General features: G+C 43.9%; 1 protein-coding gene across 3 annotated transcripts in view; it reads left to right on the forward strand.

Annotated features, from left to right (window-relative positions):
- Positions 1-1029: 1029 nt before the first annotated feature.
- The window catches only part of LOC119772681 (lysine-specific demethylase 6A-like), a 42773-nt gene continuing 21118 nt past the window's right edge, over positions 1030-22684 (forward strand). Inside the window, exons 1-5 of one of the 3 annotated variants that reach the window (XM_038269235.1) lie at positions 1030-1519; positions 1599-1662; positions 16225-16333; positions 16433-16482; positions 21351-21409. In XM_038269235.1, the coding sequence (XP_038125163.1) occupies positions 1368-1519; positions 1599-1662; positions 16225-16333; positions 16433-16482; positions 21351-21409 (434 nt within the window). In that variant the 5' untranslated portion in view covers positions 1030-1367. The remainder of the gene's footprint in view (positions 1520-1598; positions 1663-16224; positions 16334-16432; positions 16483-21350; positions 21410-22684) is intronic. The other 2 variants (XM_038269219.1, XM_038269227.1) reach the window with 2 other exon arrangements.

Raw genomic sequence — 22684 nt, forward strand, 5'->3', positions numbered from 1 at the left:
TGGATTATCAGTATACACAGGAGAAATGTTGGCAATATTATTAGCTTTACAATGGGTAGAAGACATAAAACCATTAAAAACAATAATATTTTCAGATTCAAGCTCTGCATTGTTAAATTTAAAAAATAACCAAACAGATAGTAGGATGGACATTTTATTAGAAATATATCATACACTGTTCAGAATACGAAACATGGGGCTGATAGTTACATTTGTGTGGGTTCCAGCACATATTGGGGTAGAAGGAAACGAGAGGGCAGATAAAATGGCAAAAAGGGCAATTAAACATTCTATTAGTTTTATAGTTAAAATAAGTAAATCAGAAGGAAAACGTATTATTAAAGAGAAACTTATGGAAATTTGGCAAAAAAGGTGGGATGAAGATAAAACAGGAAGATGGTTTTATAAAATTCAGAAGATGGTAGGAGAAAGAAGAAATGGAAGAAGAAATAGAAAGGATAGAGTGATAACAAGGTTAAGATTTGGTCATACAGGACTTAATTATACACTTTTTAAAATACAAAAAACATAAAACGGGCAAATGTGATTTCTGTGATAAATATGAAACCATAGAACATGTTATATTAGAATTTCATAAATATGAAAAAGAGAGAAGATATATGAGAAGAGAGTTTGAAGACATTAAGGAGAAGGTTAATTTATTAGATATACTGAGGAAAAATTTAGGGAGTAAACACATACAAATAATTATTCGATTTCTAAAGAAAACGAAATTATTCCATAGAATTTAATTATAGTAAGTGTGTTTGTGAGTGAAGGAATGATATACAAAGCTGTGCACAAATATATATATATATTTTTAAGTGTGAATGTATGTTTAAAAGAAGTTAGGGTAGAATGTATCAGGATAGATATTTAAACCGTCACGAACCACACTCCATACCAGTAAGTGGCGGTAATGCTACTAACAGTTTGTTGCCAACCCCCATAAAACTCGACAAGAAGAAGAAGAAGAAGAAGCGAGCCAATCGCGTGGCATAGGCGCGTGTTTGTGTCACCGCATATGAGCGCCGCTGATTGGCCAGTCGGAGCGGAGGGCGTGACACGGCGGCAGCGTGCATTCGCCTGTGTGACACAATTACAACAACTTAGAGCCGCTGCTTGGGGAAGTTTGAGAGCGTCTGAAAGTAGCCTGTCCCTCCGAGCCGACTTCACATCAGCGCCATGCTGGAACCGGAGCTGTGCCGCGCGCCCGCCTCTCTCCCACAATGAAGGCCGCGGAGGAGAAGGTGAAAGGAGCGTTTCCTTGAGGAATCGGAAGAATCGCGCTACGCCCCGTTTTAATCCTGGATCGGTGCGCGGTGGTTCCGCCCGGAGCCGCTCGGCCCCCCTCCCGGACTCTCCCCATGAAGTCTAGCGGGGTGTCGCCGGCGGCCGCTGCCCGGAGCCTCTGCGCTGCTGACGAGGAGAAAATGGCGTCTGGAAAAGCGACTGAAATCGAGGAGGACTTTCCGAAGCTAACGGCGCAGGAGGAGCAGAGCCTGGTCGGAGCTGACAGGTGAGGAGGAGAACCAGCGGCGCAGCCATGCCTCCTCCTCCTCCTCTGAATAACCGTGTCTGCTCTCCTCTGCTTGCAGTTCACTGTTTGGATTTCACGGGCTTCAAGAAGATGGCGCCAGAACGAAGGCCTTGCTGATGAAGGTATGCCGCTGTTCCTGCTCCCCCTCCTGGAAGCGGAGCTCAGACCTGCTCCTCATGGAGGGAGGGAGGGAGGGAGGGAGGGAGGGAGGGGAGCTGGCCTCCTCCTCCATCCAGCAGAGGGGGGGTGCATGCATGGCTCCAGCATGGAGCAGCGGTGGAGGCTCCAATATGTCCCCCATGGCTCCATCCCTCCGCCGGGAAATGATCCTCTGTTTACCGGCTGCTCCGCTCCGCCTCTGGGAGGGAGGTTCGGTTCCAGGTCCGCCGGGCAGTTCGGTCCGGAACCCACCGCCGGGCTGTGCGTCAGCTCCCTGGGTTAGCATGTAGCCGCTAACCGTCCAGCGGTTCGCGCCCGTTTGAACCGCAGCTTTGACACTTTGGCCATGATTTTAAAGTTCTTCACTTCCGGCTGCTGAGGAGCGCCTAGATAGCGAACAGGAAGAGATAGATTTAGAATCCAGAAATTCTGTGGATATAGAGCGGTATAGTTCTTCGTTGGGAGGGAGAGGAACCACGCGCTGAGTGGAACACAGCATCCTCAACGCTGGGCGCGTGCCCATCTGAAACTTTAACACACGTCATGCGCTCGTTCGATCCCTGCTTGCAGGTGGGGAGTACGGGGTCCAAAGGCACCACCCACGGCTCTCAGTCCCCACTGTGCTGACTCTTCTCTGGCATCAAAAATCCTCACAATAAAATGGTGGTTTAACAACTAGATGGGTTTTAAAACCCTATCCTACTGGCTGCTGGACTGAATGAAATTGTTTTAAATTGAGCTTAACAGAACAGAGCAAATAAACTCTTATCAATTCTTTATCCATTAAGCAATGGATCCCATTTTCCGTGGAGCGAAATCAATCATGATGATGCTTTCGTACCTGATTTAAATTAAATTGCTGTGAAATACAACAGAACCTCCTAAATGGAAATAAGGAATTGCCTTCTTCCTTCCAAAATATTATTCTGATATTGTTGACCATTATTGAATCTGAATTCCCCCATTTTTGTTAACAGAAATGAAATCCATACAATAGCGTCGGTGTGACAGTGAGAACCAATGCTTTTACTGACTTATTCAAAAACAGCATTTATGTTTGTACCATAAATTTAGCTGCAGCTGTGTGCAATGATTGTTTAAAACAATAAAAACACGCAGTTTTTGCCCGGCTTTGAATGGAGAATTTGCGTCAGTGCAGACTGGCTGTAAATTGTGGTGTAACGGTGAACTAGCAGTGGAGGAAACGCGTGCGTTCAAATCTCAGTTCCACCGGTTTATTGCAGCTTTGAGGAAAAACGTAACTAATTCCCAAAAGTTAGTCTTTGAAATACTTTAATCTGATCGCGTACATTTGAAAGGGGCAAGTGTTTGATTTAGTTACCCTGCACCACGGAGCTACAGCCTGGGGAATCAGTGTTACCATAGCAACAACTACTGGTGACCCAGAACTTTCCATGGGGTTCTGTCGGTGGAACGCTGGTGACCCAGAACTTGCTTTTAATCTTGGAACTAAACAGTTTATTGTTCTGTAGCTGAGAGGAAGCGGCTGGATCAGCTGATCAGGAAGGCCAGCTGTGATTGGATGCCCTCTGGACGGATCCTGAATGAACATCTCTGGTGGATATATGGAGCGATATTTGTGTCTTCGGTTTGAGGTGCAGGAACCAATCTGAGCGCGCAGTGAGACAACACATGCACGCTCAAAACCGGTCTGGCGCGCGCTCAACTGAAAAACTTCTCAACACACTGTCATGGCGCTCAGTTCCATCTCTGTTGCAGGTGGAGCGTGTACAGGACGGATCCAAGCACGCGCTCCACGTGCTCTCTGCAGTCAACACCAGCTGTGCGCTCGACTCTGTCTCTGCGCTTGCTAATTCCTAAATGTATGTAAACATGGTGGTTGGCAAACAACTGGATTGGGATTGAAACCGATGCATCCTACTGTCTGCTGACTGAATGATTGTTTTAATGAATATAAGCTGAACTAGAATCAGAGCAAATTAAACTTCTTAATGGAACAATTTCTTCAATCCATTTTAAGGCCAATATGATCACCAACATTTCTCCTTTGGAGGCTGAATTCCATCACTGATTCTTTTACCTGATTTAAAATTAAATTCTGTAAATAAAACGAAGCACCATTCCTAATATTGGAATATTTTGAAGCATGCCTAAAAATCTTACCATATCTAAAATATTTTTATCTAAATATTGTTGAACCATATTTGAATCTGAAATATCCTCCTAATTTGTCTGTCTAAACAGCAAAATGAAATCCATATCAATAGCAGGCAAAAGGAGATGGATGAGGTGATGATCTAATTGTTTTACTGACTTTTATTCAAGATAAATCAAGATATTTTATAGTACTATCTGCTGTCCATTAAATTGAATGCTGACCACAGAACTAAAAGAGTTGTTTGATTTCCTGATTGTGTTTATTTTTTTTCATTTAGCCTGATGTAGTATTTGGAACTAATACTTTGATTGGATGAAAAAAAGCGGGGCGTGATTGGCTGATTGGTTTATTTACATACTTTATGAATTCGCGAGCGCAGAGACGGAGTCAAGCACACAGCTGGTGTTGAGGGTGGAGAGAGCAGGTGAAGCGCGTGCAGGACGGATCCGAGCATGCGCAGAGATGGAACTGAGCGTGACCACAGTGTGTTGAGAAGAGTTTTTCGGTTTTGAGCGTGCAGGTGTTGTCTCACTGCGCGCTCACATTGGTTCCTGCGGTCAAACCGAAGAGACAAATATCGCTCCATATGGATAATGTCCCCCCCCCCCCCCATGCTGGTTCAGCAGGTGCTGAACTGGAGAGCTCCTTCAGTGACAGACTGCTGCACCTTAAATGCACCAGGGAGCGTTATCACAGATCCTTCCTCCCAGAAGCTGGAAGAATCTAGATCAGGGATCTGCAACCCAAACTGCGCAGAGCAATATTGGACCAAAAACACAAAAAATAAATCTGTCTGGAGCTGCAAAAATATAAAAGTGTTCTATGAGCCACGTCTGGCAACACAGGCTTTGTGTTTTATCCCACTATAGAGAAGGACTATATGGGCTTAAATATATAATAAGCATTAATGATTAAATGTTTATCCTGGTGCAAATGTCACAAAGCAGCTTCAGGTGAGGGAGGAGCAGTGAACGCTCTCACCGCATGCCGATTCACCACCATTCACAGAGCGGTTTAGTTTTTTTTTACATTGATGAAATTATAGAAACACAATAAAAAATTCTCTCTATGGTGGACGTGTTTCTGTTGGGAGGAGCTGATGGAGTCATGAGGAACCAAGCAGGAACTGACATCCATCAGAGCAGAGCTCTCTAACCCCTTGCTCACACTGGCTCCGGTGTGGTTACCGAGCCGACGGAGACCGCAACTCCCGCACACCCCCTCTCACACCGCCCTTTTGACTACGGTGCGGCTCTGCGGCTCCGGCAACAGGTCCGGAGATTTAACAAAAGTTCACTTGAGTTCACGTAACTTCATGCGATAACACGGCCCAAATAAGGATATTTGCGAGAGCTTGTTGCGGAGGGCTCCGGCACGCCGCAAGGATAGCTTTCTTGCGGAATTTTCTGCAGCGCCGGAGTGTCTCGGTAACCGCAGCCGGACAGCTCAGCAGCCGGTGAGAGAGGTTTACGTCTTTTTAATGACTTGGAATCACTGCGCCGCCGCACCCACCGCACTGCAACGGTAAGACCGGAGTCGGTGTGAGCCGGGGGTGACCCTGAAATCCCACATCCTCCGCCGTCAGCGCTTCTTGGTCTTTATTTTTAGGATTTGGGGAAAAAATGGAGGAAAGTTCCCATCAGAGCGCTACCTGTTTGATTTATGAACGGTTTTCCATTCTTGCATCAAAACTAGCAGCAGTATTAACTATTGTATTAACCACCGCTTTGTTAGCCTGGCGCCGCGCCGAGTTGGCTGCAAGTTATGACCACTGAGCTCTATGGCTATGGCGCACATTATTTTTAAAATTTATTTATTATACAAATGTTTACAGCATTGGAAAACATATTTAATTTTTGTTTGACCTCCTGCACACCATCTAAAAAAAAAAAAAAAAAATCGATTTTCATAAATTTTTGATAAAGCTCCAGGGGGACGCTAAGGAGCGGTGGGTTGCCGACCCCCGCTCTAGAACCACCACTGTTCCCAACAACCTCAACCAGTTCTACCATTCATGCTGATTCTGCTCAGTTTCTACCTCAGTCAGTTAAATAAACTGCTGCTGTCATTCTGCCCGTCTCTGATGTTGCTGCTATTTTCAAATATCCATTTGAAGTAAATCGACCCCCATTAAATTGACCCCCACCAAGGGAGGAGGAGAGACAGCCTCGATGAAGTCCCCCAGCCACCGCAATGCCGGAGCTGCGGGGACGAGTCCGCAGGCTCTGTCGGCAGCCACCCCGGCTCTGCCGGCGCCCCACCTCCCCGGCAGGAGCCCCAGCCGCACCCTGGCCGGGCCCCGCGGAGAAGCCGCCAGGAATGCCCTGTAGCCGCCCGGGCATCCACCCCCAAACCCCGAGCTCGAGCAGTGCACAGGCGCGAGCCCAGGGGGCAGCCAGCACAGGGAGAGCAGGACGGAGGAATGGGCTCCGCACTTGGAGACTTGAGATGTGCTTGGGAGAGGGGGCAGTTCAGACCCCACCCTGGGGGAGAGAGAAACAAAAAACAGTCTCAATCACGCCTTCCTATGGAAGCCCCCACTCACACCACACAGGGGGAAAAAATGTGGACGCACATTGACACATAACACTCACATCCAATAATCCCAGGACCAAAGACCCGGCTGCACCGGTGGTCGGTCCCGGGATTATCGATCCGGAATGGGGGGTGACACCACCACATCAACCCATCTTGTTCCTGCTTCAAGCCCGGCCCCTCCACCCCATTCCCGGACCAGACTACATCCAGCAAAAGCTCCCCCAGGACCAGGGCCCACATGCCCCGTGCAGGCCACCCAACCAGAGCCCCCCCCTAACTAATTCACTAACTATTTTGCGCCAAGCTTTACGGCAACTGCCCTAGAGTACCTGCTAGTTAGGATTGATGGTAGCTGACCTATTCAAACCTCCGAAGCGGTGCAAAGACAGCATGTCAGAAGTGTGTAAATATTTTACTCTAGAGAGCTAAGGCTGTCCTAAAGCTACATGCTATGTCTGCATCGTGAATTTATAGAGGAGGTAGCATTTAACACCACAAACTTCATTCTTCATCTGAGCTTCTCTTGACAACCAGCCCATCTCAGTAGTTGAGAATGTCAGAGTTACTCGTCTTCTGGAAGTTTTGGACCTGTGCTATGCTCTGCCATCGTGAGACACTATTTGTTAATCACATGACTTTTAAGATGAGCGAGGGCATTTTAAATTGGCTCAGTGGTCAGTGCACTTTGTATTGACTTTATGGCATCCTATTGTGGAGTAAACAATGTTGAGGTTTGTCTGTTCTTAGCCTACCAGGCTCCAAACGAAGGTTAATGAGAGATCAGGAAGAGTCCCAGCCTCCTTCATGGCAGGAAGGGAGGACTGCTGTTATTAGACCCATCTGACCAGAGAGAGATAGATTAACCTCACAGGGAACGGCCTTCATCAATTCAAGCCGTTTGTCCTCCAAATGTTCGAGTGTGAGAAAGTTCTTTATGCAGGAGGTGGGTTGGTTCCCCTGGGGGGAGGATTTCTGTAAGGTATAAATGTATGTACGGAGCCTTCCTATCTGTCTGAGGACTCTAAATAAGTTTGAACCTTTTTTTCTTGTAAGAAATGCTTCAGCTTCCTAACTCCACACTATGTTAAGCACTTATAAGCTAACGGTGGATCTTGGATAGGATTTTCTCAGTCAGTGATTTATTTATTTTTACTTTTGTCTAAAATATTAAATTGAAGCTGACCTTTAATTCCCAGTAAGATTTTGATTTCATGGGATTTACGATAATAATCATAATGCTTAATGATGAAATATTAGTCTTCTTAAAAGTTGAGTTACTTGCTCAAAATATATTTGAGTTTTATAGATATCAATACTAAAGGCAGAATATCGGATCGGGACTCGAAATCGGATCGGCTTTGAGCTTAAAGGGGTCATAGGATGCAGAGTTTCCATTGTCATAGATGAATAACGATAGTTCAGTTGGTGAAATGGACGTTCAGAGAAGTTCAAACCCCATCAACTCCTCCTTTCTCTGCAGATCTCACTATTCTAAACTTCCACCATAAACGAGGGAATCCAAACGAAGCACCAAGTTGACGTAAAATCGGGGATGTTGCCTTATTTTGTTTGGCCTGTACTTTTGTCATGCCCCAAAACTGACATCCAGATCAGCCCACTGTTTCCCGGCCCAGGAACATGAATGGAGGAAGATGGAAGACAGCAGTTTAGCTGTTTAGCATACAGCTGGGTTTACTGCTACAAGAATTACAAAGCAGAAAGTTTCTCTATTGACGATGAACCAGAACCACGGGTGGAAATGCAGCGTTCCAGGCTGACCGTCTCCCACCGCCTCCCTGCTCTCCATCCGCTGGAGTTCCTGGACGATTTTAAAAATTCCCCCCGGACATTTTTTAAGTCTGAAAAGTAGGACATGTCCAGGAAAAAGAAGACGTCTGGTCCCCCTACCATATCAGCAATCTGATGTTTCAGTGAGTGAGTGCTTGTTGCTATGATGCGTCTTTGCTCAGCAGCTTGGCTCGTTGTAAACCAACCAATCAGAGCACAGCTCATCTAAATATTCATGATCAAACCATAAAAGGAAGAAAACCTGTGGTTTAATTCTAGGGTTTTTAACCAGGCTGCATTAGGGCTCATAGAACAGCTAATATGCCATTTTTAGTCCAACCAATGTTAAACACCCTATTAGAGACCTGAAGGACCAGATACCCTATAGAATCATTCCATCACCCTATTAGAGACCTGAAGGACCAGATACCCTATAGAATCACTCTATCACCCTATTAGAGACCTGAAGGACCAGATACCCTATAGAATCATTCTATCACCCTATTAGAGACCTGAAGGACCAGATACCCTATAGAATCATTCTATCACCCTATTAGAGACCTGAAGGACCAGATACCCTATAGAATCATTCTATCACCCTATTAGAGACCTGAAGGACCAGATACCCTATAGAATCATTCTATCACCCTATTAGAGACCTGAAGGACCAGATACCCTATAGAATCATTCTATCACCCTATTAGAGACCTGAAGGACCAGATACCCGATAGAATCATTCTATCACCCTATTAGAGACCTGAAGGACCAGATACCCGATAGAATCATTCTATCACCCTATTAGAGACCTGAAGGACCAGATACCCTATAGAATCATTCTATCGCCCTATTAGAGACCTGAAGGACCAGATACCCTATAGAATCATTCTATCGCCCTATTAGAGACCTGAAGGACCAGATACCCTATAGAATCATTCTATCGCCCTATTAGAGACCTGAAGGACCAGATACCCTATAGAATCATTCTATCGCCCTATTAGAGACCTGAAGGACCAGATACCCTATAGAATCATTCTATCACCCTATTAGAGACCTGAAGGACCAGATACCCTATAGAATCATTCTATCACCCTATTAGAGACCTGAAGGACCAGATACCCTATAGAATCATTCTATCACCCTATTAGAGACCTGAAGGACCAGATACCCTATAGAATCATTCTATCACCCTATTAGAGACCTGAAGGACCAGATACCCGATAGAATCATTCTATCGCTCTATTAGAGACCTGAAGGACCAGATACCCTATAGAATCATTCTATCGCCCTATTAGAGACCTGAAGGACCAGATACCCTATAGAATCATTCTATCGCCCTATTAGAGACCTGAAGGACCAGATACCCTATAGAATCATTCTATCGCCCTATTAGAGACCTGAAGGACCAGATACCCTATAGAATCATTCTATCGCCCTATTAGAGACCTGAAGGACCAGATACCCTATAGAATCATTCTATCACCCTATTAGAGACCTGAAGGACCAGATACCCTATAGAATCATTCTATCACCCTATTAGAGACCTGAAGGACCAGATACCCGATAGAATCATTCTATCACCCTATTAGAGACCTGAAGGACCAGATACCCTATAGAGGGATTATTTGTTTATCAACACGGCGGATGCGCGTGCATCTTGACTGCAAAAAGTGCCGGGTCCTTTAAAGCGTCTGGTCGAATGTTGTGATTATACGCGGTTATTTAGCAGTTGCGATCTGCTAACTAGCGATGTTGTCAGCGTTCTACAACAGTTTATCACCTAGTGATAAAATAAGTTATGCTGCTAAATTAACACTAGTTAATGGAATACGTCTTAATGACCCATACGCGTTACATGCCGGTGAGTGGATAAATGACGAGAAAAAATTGCCCAAAAATTCAGTGGCCGGACATTCATTCCCACCTGTGCAAAGTGCAATAGGCATTTCCATTACGAATGTGCAAAAGTAAAAAGAAAGGCTAAAGAATGGTATTGTGATCAGTGCAAAAAACAGAAAAACTAGAAAAAATGCACTCTGAAAAATAGAGTTGTAACTGTACCTGTGCTTACCATTCAAAGTATGCACTAAGCTTCTCAGTGTGCATCTTATGACAAGATTGTTTAATATTATTTTTATTATTGGTTACATGCACAAGAATAAATATATTTCAATGTTTCCTTGACTCTTGAATACTTTATTAATATTTACACAGGGTGTACACAGGTATCAGCTGATTGAATTGTATTCTTTTCAATGGCAAAACACAAAGCAAAATATCTGCATATTTCATTTAAGATTTTGAAATATATCATACAACAGAGGAATGAGGAAAAATCTCAATATTCAAAAGCAAACTGGATACAACACACATTTTGAACCAAAACTGCTGCAAAATGTTTTAAACCACAGCTTTTGAATGTTCAATGAGCTTATGCAGTGAAAATACTTAGGCAATCATTTTTTTCAAAAAAAATAATATTCAATGACATTTAAACCTCAATTCATAGATGTTAACAACATTAAGGCCTTAATTTTGGCACAATTCAATTAAGGGCTTTTAATTTATTTTCTAGGGACTATGCATTTGCAAATGTTTGTCAATGCTGCACAAACAATTACAATGTCATCTAACAGGTCCGCCTGTGATAAAGGAATAACAGTAGTAAGAATTCGGAAAGTTTTCCATCTCCCTATTATTCTTCCAATGTGTATTCTAACATTGGACAAACGCCTCAATGTTTCCACCTCTTGAGCAGACAACTGCTTTTTACCTTTGGTAAAGTGAGGGATCCTCAGGGTAGCACCACGCAAGGCAAGCTCATCTCTAATGGTAAAACCACGATCTGCTAGTATCTCATCATTTACTTGTAGAAGGTCATAAAATCCAGACTCGGCTGAAAGTTGTTTATCAGAAACACGCCCACCCCAACCTGCAGACAGAAATGTAATTGCTCCTGCAGGTGACATGCCAACCAAATACTTAACCGTGTTATGGCTCTTATAATTTGAATATGTTTGGGCTCTGGCTGTTAAATTTGTTGGTCTGTTAATAAAAAATTTCTGTGCAGTTAATAATGCACCTGCAACGCTGGTATTTAGGTTTGAAACATTTTTGCATATTCTTTAAAATAGCATGCTTACTTGGCCACTTGATTAAAGGTTTCAAAATCTGAGACATAATAGGCAGCCAACTTCTTTAGATTTTAGAGATGTCACATTCGTTAACATTAAATCTGAATGCAATATCCTTGTTGGTGAGTCCTAATCTGAGTTTCATGAGTACAGCCAAAAGATGATCCTCTAGGGTCAGAGAGCCACGGATGACCTCAACACTGTCCTTAATCGTCTGCAGGACCCAATTAAAGAGGGCACTGGTTAGACCTGTGAAAAACAGCACCTGTGCTGCTTTACACTGCAGTGACGCAAAAGAGAACTGTGCAGTCCCGAGCATTTCTTTTAATTGTTCATTCTCTGTTTTCAGTTTGTTGATGTCCTCACGCAGGTTATCACACTCTGTATGAAGTTGGCTGTACTTCAGCTGGAGGTCATCATGGACAGTCTTTGGGACCATACCTTCTGAAAAATAAATACAAATTTTACATTCTTATCTTTACAAAAAACAAATGGTTACATTCTGGGTGATAAGTCACACTGTGGGCAAATACCTGTTCGCAACAGATATGAACATTACTAACTGATTAATCCCACTAGTACGGAAGAGGATAAGGGCCACTGGAAAAAAAAAAAAAGTTAACTGTTTTTGTTTATTTTATTTCAGTATAGTATGGGAAAAAAGTCAGAATTCTGACTTTGTTCCCATGTTAAACTGAAATAAAATTTTAAAATCAGTTTACTTTTTTTTTTTTTTTCAGTGGCCCTAAACCTCTTCCGTACACTAGTGACCTTTCTATTCTGCAATAATTAATATGTTAACATTTAGGAACACACAGATCTACGTCCCTTTATAAAAATCCAAATGAGTTTGCAGGCCGTCTTGGTCAGGTTAGTAATAAGGTTTCATACCATTATATAGATCAGCACCAGCCTCTATTCCACACTCAGTTGGAGAGATGGAAGAGGGTGTACACTGATGTCCATCTTCTGGACACCTGCTGGGGGTTGCATCCCTTCTTCTTTTTCTCTTATATCTGAAACACACAGGAGAGAACAATCTCCTGAATTCAAGTCCATACAAATCACATGCTCAGTCATCCCAACTCTCCATATGAGATGTCTAATAAAAACTACATGCTCTGACCTTTAACCCGGGTAACCTATATAGCTACAATATATCAATATTTTTTCTTTGCACTTCCAGTCATACTATGTGGAGTCATGCTTGTAATCAGACAACAATCAAGCACACAGATGTGATACTTACCGCTCCAGTTTTGCAACACCGTCTTTGCCGGGCTGGATTGAGTATGGAAAGCTAGACGGAACAAAGTCTGGGATGTCGTCTGATGCCTCTCCTGTACAAATAATGAATTGAAGCAATCATCATCATCATCAACCTTTATTACAGACACTAGTCAATCAATTGAAAAGACAGCACACACAGAGAAGTTTAGACCAGACAACCTGATGATGTTAATGATAAAACTTATGGCTGACCCGATGAGTTGCAACTTGATAAGACTGAATCAAGGTACATTAGCTTGTATGCTAGTTATGCTCCAATGTGTTTTGTACGATTCATTAATCCCGTTTATATATGTAATACTTAATAATTGTATGTAAAACCATTGTTTGTAAAACCAGCGATGCCGTTTAGCTTTTTTATAGATAAGACTTACCTGATATAAAGTGATCGCTGCAGATTGATGCATTTTTAATCATCTGCTCGTTCCAATCGCTTCTTCTGATGGCTTGCAACCAAAGACGTCTCTTGTTTGCCTTGAAAGGGGTGCGAGTTGATGGGATTCGGTAAAACTTGCGCGTTTTATTGTTTTTATCAAAACGGTTCGTGCAACCGACAGCACAACAAGACATGTTAGCGGCTCTTTCTGCAGGCGACATGCGCATTGGTGCCGGAAGTGACGTAGAGTGACGTTGCCTGATAATCCCTCTATAGAATCATTCTATCACCCTATTAGAGACCTGAAGGACCAGATACCCTATAGAATCATTCTATCACCCTATTAGAGACCTGAAGGACCAGATACCCGATAGAATCATTCTATCACCCTATTAGAGACCTAAAGGACCAGATACCCTATAGAATCATTCTATCACCCTATTAGAGCCCTGAAGGACCAGATACCCTATAGAATCATTCTATCACCCTATTAGAGGCCTGAAGGACCAGATACCCTATAGAATCATTCTATCGCCCTATTAGAGACCTGAAGGACAAGATACCCTATAGAATCATTCTATCGCCCTATTAGAGACCTGAAGGACCAGATACTCTATAGAATCATTCTATCGCCCTATTAGAGACCTGAAGGACCAGATACCCTATAGAATCATTCTATCACCCTATTAGAGGCCTGAAGGACCAGATACTCTATAGAATCATTCTATCACCCTATTAGAGACCAGAAGGACCAGATACCCTATAGAATCATTCTATCACCCTATTAGAGACCTGAAGGACCAGATACCCTATAGAATCATTCTATCACCCTATTAGAGACCTGAAGGACCAGATACCCTATAGAATCATTCTATCACCCTATTAGAGACCTGAAGGACCAGATACCCTATAGAATCATTCTATCGCCCTATTAGAGACCTGAAGGACCAGATACCCTATAGAATCATTCTATCACCCTATTAGAGACCTGAAGGACCAGATACCCTATAGAATCATTCTATCACCCTATTAGAGACCTGAAGGACCAGATACCCTATAGAATCATTCTATCACCATATTAGAGACCTGAAGGACCAGATACCCTATAGAATCATTCTATCGCCCTATTAGAGACCTGAAGGACCAGATACCCTATAGAATCATTCTATCGCCCTATTAGAGACCTGAAGGACCAGATACCCGATAGAATCATTCTATCACCCTATTAGAGACCTGAAGGACCAGATACCCTATAGAATCATTCTATCACCCTATTAGAGGCCTGAAGGACCAGATACCCTATAGAATCATTCTATCACCCTATTAGAGACCTGAAGGACCAGATACCCTATAGAATCATTCTATCACCCTATTAGAGACCTGAAGGACCAGATACCCTATAGAATCATTCTATCGCCCTATTAGAGACCTGAAGGACCAGATACCCTATAGAATCATTCTATCACCCTATTAGAGACCTGAAGGACCAGATACCCTATAGAATCCTTCTGTTACTCCTTTTAGAGATCAGATCGGGATTAGAGACCTAAAATTCCAATGGGGACATCTCTCTTTCCTGCGCTGCTTAATATATTCTTTCCTCAGATCAGTTCATACATGTGCAACATTTAGCCGTGGCCATTTTGTTTTCTGTAACAAACTAAGCAGTTTTAGGAAAACCATTTATTTCATCTTCCCTCTACATGTGCGCATCATGGCGAGCTTTGGCCATCATGGCAGCTTAGCTGAATAAGCCTCATGTTTTCTTATTTCCGCTGCAGTGGGAAAAACGGCGTCAGCGTGGTGGAGGTTTGGTAACGAGTGCAGAGCTGTAGGTTCACAGACGCAGCGGCTGGTTTCACCGGGGATGGAGCTGGAGGCTGTAACGGATCGTTTAGCTGCTTATAATGACGCCTGTTGGAGGATCGGCGGTATCTGGATCAGTCCCCACATCGCTTTCCATTTTTTAAGGCTGGTTCCTCTGTTGAATCGACCAGAGATTAGCGTTTTAGCCAGAGATATAAATCTGAAACATTTTAATGGTTAAAGACATTAAATCTGGTAACCAATGGTTTGCTAGCCAAAAACTAAACTGTTCTCTAAGAGAAGAAGAAAAAAACCAAAGAGCGCTCAGCAGTGAGTCGCAAAGATGTTGTTCTTTGTATAAATCTGGAAACGTCCTCATTAGTAGCCAAACATCACCATGAGGTTTAAAGAGGGAATTTTCAGCATTAGATTAACCGGATTAGCGGGGATGGATCAGATGATGCACTTTTCCCGCCGTTCCACAGGGAGTTTCAGGACCAAAGGAGGGAAACCAAAGGATGTATGATTAGTTCTGATGCTATCAGGTTCCTATCAGAAGCTGGAACATCAGAAACTAACAGGCTGACATCATCTCACTGAGATACTGATGATGGAGGACAGAACGACGGAGCTTTGGGACCTAATGGTAGCGGGGGCAGGGCGCCGCCATCAAGTCCTATTTAATACACTGACCTCAGGTTCAAGGTTCCCCTCCACCAGTGGGAGGATCTGATTAGGGTTATGGTCTTTAGGTTTAGTTAAGGTTGTTTCTTCCTTTTTATGTTTTTGTGTTTTAAAGAACTTTTTTGGTGAAACTAGACCATCAAGTAAACAAATACCAGTGTTCAGACATCTCTACAGACAGCGTTCTGAACTCATTATGTAGAAAAGACTCAAAGCAGAGCAGAAATAAGAACTTTGACTTGCCTTAAAGAGACTTTGTTTCAGTTTTACTGAAAAATATCCTTTTTATTTGAGCTTTTGGGACTGAAACATGGTTTGATCAGGCTGACGCCTCAGTAGTTCAGCTGTTCTGTCATGGGACCCGGCCGGTCCCTGGGACCCGGGCCACCAGGTCAGGCCTGAAGGGCTGGGCCCCGTCTAAAGCGGGGAGGGGCCCCGTCTAAAGGGCCCCACTGTGGCGCTGTTTGTGTTTATTTCCAGCTAAACATGCTGTGTGAACTGAAAGCTAACGATGGCTGGTCTGCATCAGGGCCTCAGTGGCGTCTCCCTCAGCTTCGTCCACCATTAATGTTTGTTCCTGTTCAGACGCAGACAGGCGGTCCTCTGTGGCGGCAGCACGGCGCCGCCAGCCTCATTTGTTTACTGATTGTTTAGATCCTGACTCGGTGGCCATATTTGGCATCCAGCAGGTTTTATGCAAAGCAGCTCTAAGTGATTCCAGCGTGTGGATCTGATGCTCGCTCTCTCTCTCTCTCTCTGATGTTGGCTTCAGGCTGTTAGCTGCTATGACGGCCTCATCCTGAAGGCGGAGGGGAAGGTGGACCCTGACATCTTCTGCCGGCTCGGCCACTTCAACCTGCTGCTGGAGGACTATCCTAAAGGTCAGAGCTGCTCCATGTTCACCATGTTCTACCTCCATAGCTGCCTCAGAAAGCAGAGATGTAGAATTTAAAATGTTTATTTCTCTCTTCCTTCCTCAGCGTTATCTGCTTACCAGAGGTACTTCAGTTTACAGTCGGATTACTGGAAGGTGAGTTTTATTCACTTTCTGAATGAGATGCTGGTTATCAGATGTGCTGCTTCACCTGCTTCAGTGTTTTTATCAATTCAAATGAAACCTATGCCCCCCCCCCCCAGAAGCAGCCTGTGCTCCTGTCCATCTGTTACACCAGCAGGATCAAAGCATATTCCCCATCATGTCCGCCTTCATCCGTCAGCAGGAGGAGAGCTTTATTCCTCCTTTTTAGCAACAGTTAGCGAGTTGAATCAAATGTTTCCATCAAGCTCTTCCAGCAGAAAGCTCATTAATGAGAGAGGTGAGGGAGGAAACTTTAACTTTAGTGTTAAACTCCACTTCTCCTTGAAATAAATTGATACTAAACAGTTTCTAACTCTCCAAACTCACCTGATCGCCGGCGACTGATTTACAGCTTTAACAACTAATAACTAAGAAAATTCCAGCGGTAAAATGTTCACCAATATAAATATGTCAGACATCGTTGGAAAGCTTAGATTCTCCATAATTCAACCACCAATATCATTTTATGGACACAGCGAGCAGCAAAGCACAGTTAATACAGATATAGCAGCGTGTCAACATGGAAACAAACAAAGCAGCCAGAGCTACGTCCCTTTGAGGCGTCCAGAAGCCGTTTTATAAATCCAATCTTCAATTGTCATTCTTCCATAAGGGTCCACAGATTAAAAATAATCCAGCATATTAGTAATTAAAATATTCAATGATGAGAAAATCGCCCATAACGTCTGGTTGTTGACATCAGAAAGGTTAGCTGGTCATAGCTAATGCTCCTCCTAATACTTATTCCCTCAGCTTTTAGCTCACCATGTTTATGGTTCTTTTCATGCCTCCTAGACAGAAGCATGTTCAGACCATCTGCATCTTTGTAGGATTCGATTTTAGTCAGGGACTGTCGCTGAAATCTCACTAGCGCCCCCTGCCTGTCAGTCAGTGACGCAGCGAGTAGAGCCATATTACGCCTCATAGAGTCCTGCTGTTATTGGCTGAGACCATGAGGGCAGCTTGCCTTTATAGCCAATGAAATAAGGTTTCAAATAAAGCTAGACATGGCTGGATTATATAAAGCTATTTTTGAAGTTTGGACGTTGATTTAGTTTTATTACAAAGCCTAAGGCAAGAAAACTAAACGAAATGCAGCTCAGAAAATCCACTGGGGCTGATTTTAGCTTTGAAAAGCAGCAGGTTCACTATTTTTTTCCAATACATTTTTATGTTATTGTAGGTTTATAAGTGTTACATTTTGTTATAAACACTGATTGTGAAAAAGTGGATTCTGTGGGTCCAATAGTTTAGTAAAAGCATTTTAATATGGAGAGATTTGGAGACGCTGGTGACACCAAAGGTTCAAAGCTCCACAGCTCTGGAACGGTTGGAGCTAGAGGTCTGACATGTTCTGCAGTTATGGTTGAAATGATGTAGAACAAACGTAAAACAATCAGACCTGTCTATTCTTAAACATGTCTTTATTACTGCTGTTCAAAAAAGACCTTTTATTTTCAAGTATAAAAACTTTGAGTCATGTTTGAACTGAAGCAGCTTGAACTAAGATGTAATCACAGTTTACCTCCCAGTTTAGTTTGATCTGATCGATAACACTTATATTTTGACAAACTAGAAGGTTTTAGCTTTCAGATGATGTGTCACACTGTTCCTTAGTTATTTGCTTTTCCATTTGGGTATGCAGAATAGGAGACGATTAGTTCAAATTGGGTTGATGTTAAGAGGTTAAGATGTTTTTAATCTCTAGTCGTCTTTATTGCAGTTTTCTGAAAGTAGGGAAACAGGAGATGTGAAAAGAGAGAAGGAAAGACATGAAGGACGGCATGAAGGAGCAGAGCCTGTTTAACTGCTGTGCCACGCTGCCTAAAGGCCACAACACACCCAATCTCATTTAGCATCCAATCCAACAGAGAATCGTGCCTTAGAGGTCGAGACGTTTAGCGCTGATTGAAAGTCAGTGAGGAGGATTTCCAGCAGGGGGCAGCGTAGCTCAGACTGAGAAAGAGCCCAGGTCTGTTTTAGTCGGACTACGCAGCAATTCAGCAGCAATTTCATAAGTCTGACAGGAAGAGAGACGCAGTTGGAAAATAAAACAGATCTGCTTTGGGAGAAAATCCCAAATAAAATCTGTTAATCTGACGGAGAAAGAGTCAGTTTGGAGTCGCACATCATGTTTATAGTGAGCAGGACAGACTGGAGCAAAAACATTAAAATAGAAAAGTTTCCCCATGATGGGAGATCAGGAGGACAGAAACGGATAAAGTAGAGATCCTCCAGAATGAGGAGAAGCAGACAGAGCAGGTCAGCGCAGCGTATCTCTCTCACCTCTTTATGGAAAGAAGAAAGAAAAACTGGATAAACTTCCCAGATCTCTCTGAGAATCACCTCTCTGTCACCATGGAAACCGTCCCACAGAGTTTATTGCTGCAATTTTTTATTTCTTTTCTTGACACGTAGATCTCATTATGTTTTAAATAGATGAGAATTCTCTATCTGTTCTGGTTCTAGATGCTGCACAGACTCATTAAGTAGAGCTTTGCTTTATAGAACGCACAGGTGGTTTTTCATTTATTTATTTATTTATTTTACAGTAGGCTGACAGGAAGGGGGGGGGTGAGAGAGAAGCGGTTCTATGTCCGTAATCCATCCTGCTGGCAGCAGGATAATAAAAGCCAACATATTCTGCCGGCAGGTTTCTACATTTGAAGTTAATTTAGGCGTTAATAAACTGTTTCAGAGGAGTGATCATAGCGCTCTGCATCAGCAGTGCTGCGTCTGACTCCCTGCCAGCTCCCAGATCAGCTTCTCTCATTGGTTGATGTCCAGCAGCTAACGTTACATTTCTCCAACCCCAGCAGCTGCTGCGTTTGCGGCGCGTCAAACGTTGACTTTGCATGTCAACTCGCTGCTCCTGCTGCCTCTGCTGCTTGCGGCGTGAACGCAGCTTAAGGCCTCCATGCATGGGTCATGTGCGCTAACCACTGCGCCACCAAAGCTCACCCTGGTTTTTCATTATTTTTATCTTTTCATAATCTGTTCCAGTGAAATATGGGAAATAGTTTTAATGTGTTTATAGCAAATAATCTGCATAGATCTGCTCACCCCGCCTAGTCGGAGCCCCTCTATCAGCCCCTGTCAGTGTGATGAGGAAAAAAATCGGATCGGAGATTAAGAAGTCGTACGCAGCCCATGTGTTCAGGGCTTAAAAGGTTTTTAAGTTGCTGAAAGGTTCTCCTGATAAACGCAGGCCTCCATCAGAGACTCCGCATGGAGGGCCAGGCTCTCAGTGGGGCCACCGCCATGCTGCTGGTCTATGACCCAGTCAGTCCAGTTCCACCCCTCCCACTTTCATACTGGGATTTCCGCTGTAGCTACCAGATCTGCTGGGGTCCTGCTTCATGCCAGCGACATTACGCTACACGATCGGCTGAATCCCACATGATGTAAAGCATCATGGTTGCCAGGACAACGATAACGTCATGCAGCATCGGCGTGCCGAGTCTGGAGCATCTGTAGCGTTAGCGTGTCTAATGACCGATGACGTTTGATCTGATTGATCACAAAACTGATAAATCTGTTTCTGGTGAATAAAGTTACTGTTAGACCCTGATATGAAGAGCTGGGTAGCGCTGTGGCTAGCTGTGCTAAGCAGCTAGCAGGTTAGCCTCTTTTAGCTCGCTCAGTTAGCCATATTAAGCAACACTAATTTTGATTTAAAGTAGAATAACTGTTTTATTTTTAAGATGTCCTCTTCTGCCCTCACAGCTGAATAAGTAATAAGTTAAACTTTTAGTGTCTCCTGGTTAAATATCAGAGCTCAGTCTGTCTGAAGGCCTGCTTATCCTGCTGCAGCAGGCCGTCGCAGTGAGCCTGACGCAGACATTTTTGATTTATGCTCAGTTTTTAGCGTGGTCTGCGCTACACGCTTTGGGTCTAGATACGGCCGAGGCGGTGAGGAAGTGGGGGGCGAGTTTGTCCGACCACGGAGGGACATGAGGGCCAAAAAGAGCGGAGATCCAGGTGGAAAAAGGGTCCCAGTGTTGTCACGCTCCTCGCTCTGCTAGCGGGTCAAACTTCACGAGTTTTTTTCCGCAACTGCGGTGATAAAAACAAAACAAGCCGGCCTCCTGTCTGCAGAGGGGCGAGGATGTGTTTGCGTTCACTGCGACACACACGCAGACCACCTGGTTTCAAAGTATAAATCAGCCTTTAGAGGGCAGCACTTTGCTTCCAGACTGACAATCATTGTTTTCTACTTTCAGCTGCTTTAGATCCCATGAAATGTGAGATATCAGCAAATATAGGGAATAATATGATGAGACCCCAAAAGAGATTTGATCCATAAGAAACAGGTGCAATACAGTTTATCCGAGTGGAGTTGCCTTATGATGAGGTCATAAAAAGGGGCGTGGCCCCGAGCAGATCCGGTACCTGCAGCGGTGCTGCTGTTACGGGGGGGTTCAGTCCACCGTAAGGCCTGCGGACATAAACTGGTCACGCCGTGAACGGTGTGAACAGTTTCAGCCTCTAATTCACTAAAAACGTGAATAAAAAGGAGCTTCTAACCCCAGAAGATCAATATCAGAACATCATGGTCAGCTTCTGTTTCTATGGTGATTTACCAGAATAAACAAACTGTTCAGAGGAGCTAATCCCATTTAGATGAAAGGAGAAGGTTAATGAACATCCGCTGATCAGAGCAGATCCTTCCTCCTGCTGAGCCATGCAGCTCAGCTGGGATCCGGTGGTGGATGTTAGAAAAGCTCAGAGGTTCTGACCCAGATGTGTCCTGTGAACATTTTAACGGGCTGATCTAGTAGATGGAGGATTTTCTGATGATGTCTTGTTTGTTTTCCCAGAATGCTGCCTTTCTCTACGGCCTTGGAATGGTTTACTTCCATTACAGCGCCTTTCAGTGGTGAGTGGTTCCCCTGCTGAGCACACGCATCTTTTTCTTCTGTTTTCCTTCCTCTGCTGACCTGGATCACTGGAAACATCTGAGGATTTCTAAGCTTTGCTCCTCTGCTGTGAGGCTCCTTCGTTGGATCTGTGTGAAACTAGCAGATCTGCTGACCAGAGAAACCTGGACGGATGTTAATGACCTGCCAACCCAGGCTGCTAACCAGTAGATCAGTCTGGACCTGCTGCTATCGAACATTCAGCTAACCTCTGAGCTGATTGGATGAAGTCACACCTAGAGTCCGCCCACTGACATTTGGTATTAGCCAATCAGGAGAGGTTGAAAGGCTTCCTGCTCTCCATGATGATGATGTTCAGCAGCTCTCTTTGGTCTGAGCTGGACTCTGCCTCTGCTATGTTCAGACGGTACAGGTTAAAGTTAGCCGTCCAGTAAAGTGAGTCCAGATGCTTCTGCTGCTTGCGGTCTGAACGTAGCATTAAACCTTAGCGCTGTAGCCTGATTGGCTGAGGTGGGACGGTGACAGGATGGATTCTCATGTGTTGGTGAACAAAGTGGGAGGGGTCAGATATTTACTGGGGTGGTTGTTCCTCTTTTGGCCGGTTGCTGCAGAATGTTCTGGTCCAAGGTGGCGCTGAGTGGCCTAGTGACACAGATGGAGGAGTCGCAGATTGACTTAGACTTAGACTTCTTTATTTGTCATTTTGTATGCACAGAGTGCATACAGAACGAAATTGCGTTACATACAGCTTATGAACGTTGCATTGATATTTCAAATGGTACAAGATTGAACGCCCTCTGCTGAAGGAAGCTAAAGAAGCTGCAGTCGACCCAACTAACCTGGCAATAACAGGTGGAGCTCAGGTGCTAAAAACCCTCCCCTCAGAGGGACAGCACGCCGGAACTGTCAGATTTCCCAACAGCTGCATCTGTGATGCGTTCAAGTGCTCCTCATACCTGTAACTGGGAGTGTAAATCAGCATGGCGATTCGATTCAGTATCAATTTCCTGATCCAACAATTGTATTATTTTTTATACTCACGAATAAACCACGATACGATTCGATTTGATTAATTATTTTCACCTTACAGGCTAGACAATGTTTCAGATTTGAAATAAATCAATGACAGCTATCGTTAAGCATTTTATTTGAGAAACAACAGCAAATAACAGAATTGAGACAGACTGAAAGGCATCAAAAAATACTGCAAGCCGCAAAAGGGGCGTGGCTAAAGGAAGGAGGTAGGAGGGCAAAGCAGGTTTAGCGCCACCGCA

Source organism: Cyprinodon tularosa, unplaced genomic scaffold, assembly GCF_016077235.1.
Source record: "Cyprinodon tularosa strain WSP-4 unplaced genomic scaffold, ASM1607723v1 ctg1192, whole genome shotgun sequence".
In the NCBI taxonomy this organism is placed as follows: Eukaryota; Metazoa; Chordata; class Actinopteri; order Cyprinodontiformes; family Cyprinodontidae; genus Cyprinodon; species Cyprinodon tularosa.